At 40.1% G+C, this 10,338-nt stretch overlaps 1 protein-coding gene across 3 annotated transcripts; it reads right to left on the bottom strand.

Annotated features, from left to right (window-relative positions):
- Positions 1 to 7,297: 7,297 nt before the first annotated feature.
- On the bottom strand, positions 7,298 to 9,855 carry LOC138957170 (uncharacterized). Of its 3 annotated transcripts, none has more exons than XM_070328328.1 (4): positions 9,405 to 9,855; positions 9,016 to 9,034; positions 7,746 to 7,834; positions 7,298 to 7,411 (listed from the first exon to the last, which is right to left on the bottom strand). In XM_070328328.1, the coding sequence occupies exons 1-4, from the start codon at positions 9,492 to 9,494 to the stop codon at positions 7,379 to 7,381; spliced, it is 231 nt and encodes a 76-aa protein (XP_070184429.1). In that variant the 5' UTR covers positions 9,495 to 9,855; the 3' UTR covers positions 7,298 to 7,378. The 3 variants fall into 3 exon arrangements, with proteins under 3 accessions (XP_070184429.1, XP_070184427.1, XP_070184428.1); XM_070328326.1 differs by having other exon boundaries at positions 8,886 to 9,034; positions 9,405 to 9,851; XM_070328327.1 differs by having other exon boundaries at positions 7,298 to 7,834; positions 8,886 to 9,034; positions 9,405 to 9,840.
- Positions 9,856 to 10,338: the final 483 nt, after the last annotated feature.

The raw sequence follows: 10,338 nt of genomic DNA, 5'->3' as shown, positions 1-10,338 counted from the left end.
TGTTTGTTTGTTTGTTTGTGTGTTTGTTTGTTTGTGTGTTTGTGTGTTTGTTTGTGTTCGCAAGTAGATCTCAAGAATGAACGGACCGATCGTCACCAAACTTGGTGAACAGGTTCTATACATTCCTGAGACGGTCCTTACAAAAATTGGGACCAGTCAAACACACGGTTAGGGAGTTATTGGTGGATTTTGGTTTTTTGGGAGGATCAACTACGGCATAACTCTTCCTTATCTTCTCCATGTTTTCAGCGTTTACCTCCCTTCCTTCGTATGGTGCACTATAGTATGAGGGGGCATCTTCGGATATTCCCGGCGTTCTGTTACTATTTTTAGAAGGTCACAGCAGTGTCCAGAACGTAAATTGGACCCGTAACTCACTGTAAAAGTGCAAAGGTCGAATCAATTTATAGCCACGCGAAAAATACACTCTCATCTATCTCTCTATATATACGGCTTCTCTGTGTTTGTGTGTGTGTGTGTGTGTGTGTCTCTCTCTATGTGGGCAACACCTGTGGATTGTTCAGTTCTGTTTGTGATGTGGTCTGGCGGCTTTTGTGTATTTGTATGTACTGGCCTTCCTTTGAGAAGCCATAACAGTTCAAAAGGGCTTAGAGATAAGCTCTAAATTGCTCAATCCTGATTCTACAAGGACTTATACAGAAACATATTCATGATCAAAGGGAAATAACCTTCTCAGTTGGTGGCAGTGAGAATGGGAGCAGTGAGAATGGTTTTTTCCTTTTGACCAACGGGGGTGTTTTTCCTATCGGAGGAATTTCTTGTTTCTCGCATTTTTACTTTTATTATTCTTTTAAGGATCTTTATCACGGGGGTCACGTGACAAATGAAGGTTTTCCCCACTGAGTTATATATCGATCAGCGGTACTCCCCCCCCCCCCCCCAAACTGACCCGACCACGCACTTGAGTAAAACCGCGCCAGCTTTTTCATTGGCACACGTTCCACAGGCGAAAGAATCCGAAAGGTTGTGCATCATTATATTTAGTCAAGTTTTGACTAAATATTTTAACATCGAGGGGGAATCGAAACGAGGGTCGTGGTGTATGTGCGTGTGTGCGCGCGTGTGTCTGTGTGTGTGTGTGTGTGTGTAGAGCGATTCAGACTAAACTACTGGACCGATCTTTATAAAATTTGACATGAGAGTTCCTGGGTATGAAATCCCCGAACGTTTTTTTTCATTTTTTTGATAAATGTCTTTGATGACGTCATATCCGGCTTTTCGTGAAAGTTGAGGCGGCACTGTCACGCCCTCATTTTTCAACCAAATTGGTTCAAAGTTTGGTCAAGTAATCTTCGACGAAGCCCAAACTTTGATATTGCATTTCAGCGTGGTGGCTTAAAAATTAATTAATGACTTTGGTCATTAAAAATCGGAAAATTGTAAAAAAAAAAAAAAAATTTATAAAACGATCCAAATTTACGTTTATCTTATTCTCCATTATTTGCTGATTCCAAAAACATATAAATATGTTATATTCGGATTAAAAACAAGCTCTGAAAATTAAATATATAAAAATTATTATCAAAATTAAATTGTCCAAATCAATTTAAAAACACTTTCATCTTATTCCTTGTCGGTTCCTGATTCCAAAAACATATAGATATGATATGTTTGGATTAAAAACACGCTCAGAAAGTTAAAACAAAGAGAGGTACAGAAAAGCGTGCTATCCTTCTTAGCGCAACTACTACCCCGCTCTTCTTGTCAATTTCACTGCCTTTGCCATGAGCGGTGGCCTGACGATGCTACGAGTAAAATGGCATTGCGTTCAGTTTCATTCTGTGAGTTCGACAGCTACTTGACTAAATATTGTATTTTCGCCTTACGCGACTTGTTTTTTTTACTACGAAATAAATGTGAACAAGTCGCGTAAGGCTGAACGCAATGCATTTTTTCCGCAAGACCGTAAAATCGTAGCATCGTCTGTCCGCACCGCTCGTGGCAAAGGCAGTGACATTAACAATCCAGACTGGGACAGGCTGATCTTTCTTAACCCAGTGTGGGATTTTCAGTGGGGCGACCACCCCCAACCCAGCGCGTCCCCGGGTGGCGGATAGGGGAACGGTCTTCAGATATGGAGATCAGCCGCTTGCGGCCGCGGACCAAACTGGCTCCGGGTGGGATCCCGGAAAATCCTCCCCCCTGCGCTCTCAGGGTAGGACGTACGGGACGCGAAATTTTTTTTCACACGTCAGTTGCGGGCTTTCAATCCCGAAGGCTGGTTCCGAGTAACTACGAACGTAATCGGAAGTTCCGATGTTTACCAAGTCAAAGAGCCGAGTCGAACACTATCCTTGCGTCATCCAGGGAGATACTGTACAGATCTCTGCGTCATCTTTGACTTTGCAAGCAGCTTCGGAGATTTCAAAACAACGTTTTTGCCCCCAAAAAGATTGTGGGCTCTTTTTATTTTTTGCTCCTCAAGTTATTTTGGACGTTGAGCGTGGTTTGTCAGACCCATAGCGTTTCGGTTTTTAGTCAAGTTACAAAATGGCAGTCCAACTCCAAGGCAAGGAGCGAAGGTGATCAATTCGGAAAGAATCTCCAATGATGTTTGCTAAATGCGAGAGAATTGGGACGGGCGAACCATTGCATATTAACCAGAGGTAAGTTTCCATGTTTCGTTTTATACTTAGAGTGGGTCTTTGCGAGTATGTGTTGCAACATGTGTCACTCCGCTCACTGTCACTGAGTGTCAGTCTCTGACAACATTGGATGCATGTACCTGTACGTGTATGTATCCTTGCCTTACGTCAGGTACGAAGATAGTTGCCCTGTACAGGGATTTCCTCATTAATGTGAAGAAGAAGAAGAGTACCACTGCCACGTTTTTGCAACCTCTTTTTGACCCAATTCGAGATGCATGAGTCATAATATTTTAAAAATCCTTTTTTTATATTTAGTCAAGTTTTGACTAAATATTTTAACATCGAGGGGGAATCGAAACGAGGGTCGTGGTGTATGTGCGTGCGTGTGTGCGTGTGTGCGTGTGTGTGTGTGTGTAGAGCGATTCAGACTAAACTACTAGACCGATCTTTATGAAATTTGACATGAGAGTTCCTGGGTATGAAATCCCCATACGTTTTTTTCATTTTTTGGATAAATGTCTTTGATGACGTCATATCCGGCTTTTCGTGAAAGTTGAGGCGGCACTGTCACGCCCTCATTTTTCAACCAAATTGGTTGAAATTTTGGTCAAGTAATCTTCGACGAAGCCCGGGGTTCGGTATTGCATTTCAGCTTGGTGGCTTAAAAATTAATTAATGACTTTGGTCATTAAAAATCGGAAAATTGTAAAAAAAAATAAAAATGTATAAAACGATCCAAATTTACGTTTATCTTATTCTCCATCATTTGCTGATTCCAAAAACATATAAATATGTTATATTCGGATTAAAAACAAGCTCTGAAAATTAAATATATAAAAATTATTATCAAAATTAAATTGTCCAAATCAATTTAAAAACACTTTCATCTTATTCCTTGTCGGTTCCTGATTCCAAAAACATATAGATATGATATGTTTGGATTAAAAACACGCTCAGAAAGTTAAAACAAAGAGAGGTACAGAAAAGCGTGCTATCCTTCTTAGCGCAACTACTACCCCGCTCTTCTTGTCAATTTCACTGCCTTTGCCATGAGCGGTGGACTGACGATGCTACGAGCATACGGTCTTGCTGAAAAATGGCAGCTACTTGACTAAATATTGTATTTTCGCCTTACGCGACTTGTTTATATTTAGTCAAGTTTTGACTAAATATTTTAACATCGAGGGGGAATCGAAACGAGGGTCGTGGTGTATGTGTGTGTGTGTGTGCGTGTGTGCGTGTGTGTGTGTGTGTAGAGCGATTCAGACTAAACTACTGGACCGATCTTTATGAAATTTGACATGAGAGTTCCTGGGTATGAAATCCCCATACGTTTTTTTCATTTTTTTGATAAATGTCTTTGATGACGTCATATCCGGCTTTTCGTGAAAGTTGAGGCGGCACTGTCACGCCCTCATTTTTCAACCAAATTGGTTGAAATTTTGGTCAAGTAATCTTCGACGAAGCCCGGGGTTCGGTATTGCATTTCAGCTTGGTGGCTTAAAAATTAATTAATGACTTTGGTCATTAAAAATCGGAAAATTGTAAAAAAAAATAAAAATTTATAAAACGATCCAAATTTACGTTTATCTTATTCTCCATCATTTGCTGATTCCAAAAACATATAAATATGTTATATTCGGATTAAAAACAAGCTCTGAAAATTAAATATATAAAAATTATTATCAAAATTAAATTGTCCAAATCAATTTAAAAACACTTTCATCTTATTCCTTGTCGGTTCCTGATTCCAAAAACATATAGATATGATATGTTTGGATTAAAAACACGCTCAGAAAGTTAAAACAAAGAGAGGTACAGAAAAGCGTGCTATCCTTCTTAGCGCAACTACTACCCCGCTCTTCTTGTCAATTTCACTGCCTTTGCCATGAGCGGTGGACTGACGATGCTACGAGCATATGGTCTTGCTGAAAAATGGCAGCTACTTGACTAAATATTGTATTTTCGCCTTACGCGACTTGTTTAAGATTGAATCCAACTTCCAAGACAGTGAATAAAAAAATCAAAGCTAGTGCTGGTCAAATGTTTTAATGCTAGAATTAAAAATAGATAACCTTCTCGGAATATAATTGCAAGCAGGTTGGAGGCTAGTTCAAGAATCAAATTGCTGACTTACCCAGGCTGGCTGGTTACAGTGCGTTTCTTTGAAAGGCAATCAATGGTTCTACTGCTCTGCTAGTACTCACCATTTTGAAAGTGATGTTCCCATGATTGGTACTTCATCTATTATTTTATTGCAGGTCTCCTCTCAGCTGAAAAAGCCAACCGATTGCTGCATGGCCAGCGACGAATCAGGGTAAAAGGTTTTATCATGTACAACTGTCAGTGTTATGACATACAGTGTGTTTTTTCCTTCCCCTCTCTCTCATTCTCAAGTTCTGGTCAGAATAACTCATGTGGAGGTGTGAGTGTGTGACTGTGAGCAAGACTGTGAGAGGTTTTTTTCTTCTCATAATTCAGGTTCAGGGATAATAATAAAATAATGAACACCTACTGACTTAGACTGACTTCAAACCGCAAGCTCTTAGCCTTATTTCACCAGTATGGTCACATGGTGATCACTTCCTCCCGTATTGGAACCATTACTAATATACTAGAAGCGCATGACTTTCAGTGTGTATGTTTGATTAAAAAAAAATGCATTGCAGTAAACACTGTCACTGTCAGAATATAATTATCTCAATTTATTCCCCCCTCTGCTTCTTTACCTCTGTAAACTTGTAGAGCTAGTTATTTTTCGATAATGACCCAGCAACCAAACAAATAACGAGCCAGCAACAGCCTGAATCCTCGATAGTGCAATGGGTTGAGAAGCTGTTCTGTTTCGGTACTACTTTTGCGACTGAAAAGTTCCGAACGCTCTATACGTACGAAGTATACATCTCTGGAACAAACAATACAAACATACCGCATTTAAATTAACAACTACAGGCCTGAACACATGAATATCCATATAAAATCCATGAGTTCGGTTGTTTTCTGAATCTAGATCTGCTGTGCACAAACCGTTCATCACAAGCAAATTCCCAAGGCAAGTAACTCATACTCTCGCGACAAGAGTAGTTCCCCTTCTTTTAACTCAGTTTCTTCGACAACACTGACTGCAATCCGACGGTCAGTTTTCAACAATATTTCATTTTATAAACAGATCACACGCAACCAAATGCACACATCTCATCAATTTAAAGAACATAAAGCGGTTTCATACACTATTTTCCCCAGAAACCTGAACTTCATTATGGGGGCCAGGAGGCCCCCATTCATACGGATAGTTTCGAGGTTGACCATGGGCAGCGCCATTTTGTTGTGAAATACGTCATCAGTGTGTGTACACAGGAAGTTGTGACATCCGTCACCCTATGGGAGGGGTGAAGGCAACATTGTTCATCTGTAGAAAGTTGTGAAATCCGTCACCCTATGGGAGGGGTGACGTCAAAATTGGTCATCACAGAGTTTGTGTAACACAGGAAGTTGTGAAATACGTCACCCTATGGGAGGGGTGACGTCAAAATTGTTCAACAAAAACATGATATGTCGCATTGTGCAGGGTCAACTGCAACAAACTCAAACCGAGCCATTCATACCTAGCTGTATTTGAGTGACTTATATACCCGACATTTTTATTTCTTATTTTTAGCACAGGTGTAGGAAAAATCATGAACAAAAATGTTATTTATTTTCTAATTTAACATTTTTTTTACAAATATGACCATGGTCTTTTAAACATACAACGACATCTGTGAAGCTCGACAATTTCTTGTTCACGCGAGTGCATAAATTAACCTAGTTATTACATGGTGTTTGGTCTGAGTTCGATTCAAATGAGTGATTCCGGCCTCCATTTTGTTTTACACAAACTCATGATGATGTCTGACATAGTTTGCTAGTGAGTGTCGTTTTGTGCATGTGGTGATCTACCTGATCTAAATTTAGATCCAAAAATAGGTCAAGACCAGCCGGGACAGAGTCCGAAATTAATTCGTAAAAAAATTGCAGTTCTTGACTCTTTGGGTGCAAGTCAATGAAACTTGGTAGTTCTTCTAACGGATAGCTGCCTGAGGTATGACTAAAAGCCCCAGGGGATCCGTGCACCTGGATTTGACAAGTTTAGTACCTTTAAGTTTGGTAATTTTACTGTCGCACATTGCCTTAAGTCATAAATAAAGGGTTCCAGTAACATACCATTCTCCTTTATTGATTATGAACTTTGGAAGGTTAGATTTTGGAATCAGTTTTTTTTTAAATATTTCCTTGATGTGTTGTAATAAGATCAACCGTCTGCTTGGACATATATATATACTAAAGATCACTACCTGGCTGCTGTCTGCGGAAAATCGATTAATTCATAGACAAATATGCCTTACAGGGAAGCATCTAGCCAGTTGACTGTACGTGTGTTTGTGTAGAGGTGTTCTTATTGCATGTTCAAGCCAGGACAGATGGTGACCTGAAACATTTACACATTACACATGTATGCAGGACTGCTACTTTAAGCTTAGGTGCAAGTGTGATGATATAATTATTTGTTTGACTGATTATGGGCATTAAAATAAAACTGCAAAAAGAATACTTACACTTGAGATCTGATTTTGTGCGTGTCTGTGTGTGTGTGCGCATGAGGGTGTGTGTGGGCCATTTGACATACTTGCAGAAGAAACCAACAGAGGTAACTGATAAACTGCATTTATTAACACAAAGAGGTAAACAAAGTGAGTTCACACATTTCACAAAAGTAAGAAAAGGCAGTCTCACATGTGTGATAGTCTAGGAATACCAATGCATTCACAATATTTAGTACTCACATGAATGGCCCAAGAAAACTATAGGCTGAGAATGCAAGTTCTAATTTGGCACATTTGTACATGTAGCTGCATCCACTAGACATATATCCATCTTACAATAAAAAAAAAACTAGTGGTTAGGACATGGGCCTGAAAATCTCAAGGTCCTAGGTTCGAATCTCTGCAGAGGCATTTACTTTTTCCCCTTAGTTAAAATAAAAATGCTCAATCGAGAGAGAGCAACCGTAAAGTTACCAGCGTAAAAGTAAAGTGTTGAATGCAGCTGTAAAGGTCATGCCAGCAGTGTGGGTCAGTTCTGGTAGCTCTGTCAGCACAGAATGGACTGAATCTGATCATCATCCTCAGCAAAGCCAGGCACCACTCTGCAAGCTGCCTGCACGTCATATCTCGGCACCTCACTTCCTGGAAAATAAAGAAAATGTATTACTGAGCACATTCAGACTTTGCTGTGCGCTGATGGGGATATGTTTTTGGTATTGAGAAGAGGGTGTGACCGTGTGTGGTGGGGGTGCCGGAAGGTAGGTAGGAAGTAATACATGTACTTGTTCTTCACACAATCAGTGGGATGGAGAATGGTGTGGGTGATACTGACAGTGACAACTATTAACTAAACTGTAAACATTGTTCTGTAATATTACAGGTGCCATTATTCCTTCCTGTGAAAACCATTTATTTATATACTTTCATCATTAAAATTAAAAAGAATCTTTCATCATTAAAATTAAAAAGACTTCCTCACAAGAACCTTTCTAACGACATGATATCTTGTTATGCTGCTGATGTGAGCGGTTTTTCTGGAATGTGATGGAAATTTACTATTTTTTTAATTGACAGCATGAGCCCTCATCCCACACACATTCCCTATTTAGCGTTGACACCTTACAGTTTTGTTGAGAAATGTGATGTCATTCAGAAAATTCTAACACTGCGCAGGGGCAGTCAGGGTGTTGAAACGTTTTACTATATTATATAACTCTTATTCCATGTAAAAAAAATTTAAAAACTGTAAAAAAAAACTGGCCAGATCTGTGATTGTGAGCCAAGGAAAAAAACTGACTGTATTTAAAATAATTCCCGTAATGAGTAATCTTTCATTCTAGCTATTTCATGTTTTACTTTCTTGCATCACAATAGTTCAAATCAATGTTCATACAAACAGCATAATGCACTTTATGAGTATAGGGTTGCAACAAACTTTAAGATGGGAAGGAGAGAGAAAATAAAGATATTTGTACCATTATGTATACAAAGTACATCATACCAATTAGTGAATTACCATGCACAGTATTACTATGCATCTTCAAATGTATGAATAATTTCATCTACAAAGTACTTGTCAGTAAATGTAATTCAATTTACAAAGAACAAAAGACTGCTGAATGATCTACATCAGTACATGCATGTTTATAGCTACAGACTACCATCACCAATACCTTATAAATGTGTAACTTACTCTTCAGGGGTAGTCTGTAATGTAAAGCACCATGCCAAGTCATCCTGATACCTCTCCAGTACATGTATCCATGTTTAAAGGTAAACTGTTGGAACTGAAAGACAGGAGCTGTATGAATGATGCACATCACCTCTGGTTTCTCGGGAGGCCTGAAAAAAACCATAACAATATTAACATAACTATTAACATGTCTTGAAAATGAAATAAGTACTATTTCAACTTCACTATCAGAGCCAAATCACTCACTAATTCAGTAATTGTTTTGTTTATTCTTTTACAACCATAGTTCATACACTGATACAGCAACATTTGATTCTGTGCATATAGATTAAAGATCAAGCATTTTCTAAACTTGAGTAAAAAAAATAAGAACACAACAAGCACACACTCTGTGACTCACAGTCACACCCAGTTACTCAGTAACACACACATGACATACACAACAGATGAATCTTGCTCAGTTCTACAAAGGCCACGTTTGCAATGGTCATGTCTTGGATTTTAAAAACAATAACTTACCTGCTGGTTGATCCAAACCGATGATTGACAATCAGTGAGAGGAAAATGTCCGAGGCTGAGGATACTGCCTGTGGTGGGAAGGCGTTCCATTCGCCAATGGTGCGAGGAAAGAAATTAAGACTGCTGTCTGTATGATGTTCTGCAGGCTGGGAGTTTATGAGCCTCAGCATGGATTGAGCGAGTGCTGAGTGCATTCTTTTCGCTCTATCCTATTAATTCACACATTGACCCTGCAGCAGTGACGATCATTTCTAGATTGCAATCGGCAAAGTTCGTAGCTCGGATTGCACTCATTCCAGCGCTACCGTGTACTGGGTCAGCGAGACACGAACGACAACTCAAATCGATAAGCATCCGAACACATCGGAACTTCCGTTTACGTTCGTAGCTACTCGGAAATAGCCTTCGGGATTGAAAGCCCGCAACTGACGTGTGAAAAAAAATTTCGCGTACGGGCCATTAGCTAAGGGTGAGGTAACCCCGACAGAAAACCCCGAATGCTGAAGACGGAGGACCCGGGCCGCACGGCGCATTCTAACAAACCACGGGTACACGCACTTACGCAAATGATGACACAATCAACCAGCACAGATGGAAATGGCGCTCGCCCATTGAGGACCCCCCAGGGTGGAGCAGCGTCGGGTCCCATGCCTCAAAGGGACCCAGCCCCAACTACTGGAGGTCCCTCCCGTCCGTCTTGTCACGCCAGGGGACGCGGGAGGAAAGTGACTGGCACCACCACAACCAGGAAGAAACCCAGTCAGCAGCGACCTTTTCAGGTCATGCACTGGAACGCAGAAAGTATCCTGAACAAGAAGACAGAGTTGGAGCATATCCTGCATGAGAAGAACATCAACATCTGCTGTATTCAGGAGACGCACCTGACACCCCAAAAGTCCTTCAAAGTGAGAGGCTACCAATGCCTTAGGTCCGA

This window comes from Littorina saxatilis, unplaced genomic scaffold, assembly GCF_037325665.1.
Source record: "Littorina saxatilis isolate snail1 unplaced genomic scaffold, US_GU_Lsax_2.0 scaffold_429, whole genome shotgun sequence".
Classification (NCBI taxonomy): domain Eukaryota; kingdom Metazoa; phylum Mollusca; class Gastropoda; order Littorinimorpha; family Littorinidae; genus Littorina; species Littorina saxatilis.
This window is presented reverse-complemented; position numbering and strand designations above follow the sequence as displayed.

Coding starts and splice junctions, on each gene's coding strand:
- LOC138957170 (XM_070328326.1), bottom strand. CDS start 9,598: ATGCACTCAGCACTCGCTCAATCCATGCTGAGGCTCATAAACTCCCAG. Junction 9,035..9,404: donor CGGTTTGGATCAACCAGCAG/GTAAGTTATTGT, acceptor GGTTTTTTTCAG/GCCTCCCGAGAAACCAGAGG. Junction 7,412..7,745: donor ATCAGATTCAGTCCATTCTG/TGCTGACAGAGC, acceptor AAATATTGTGAA/TGCATTGGTATTCCTAGACT.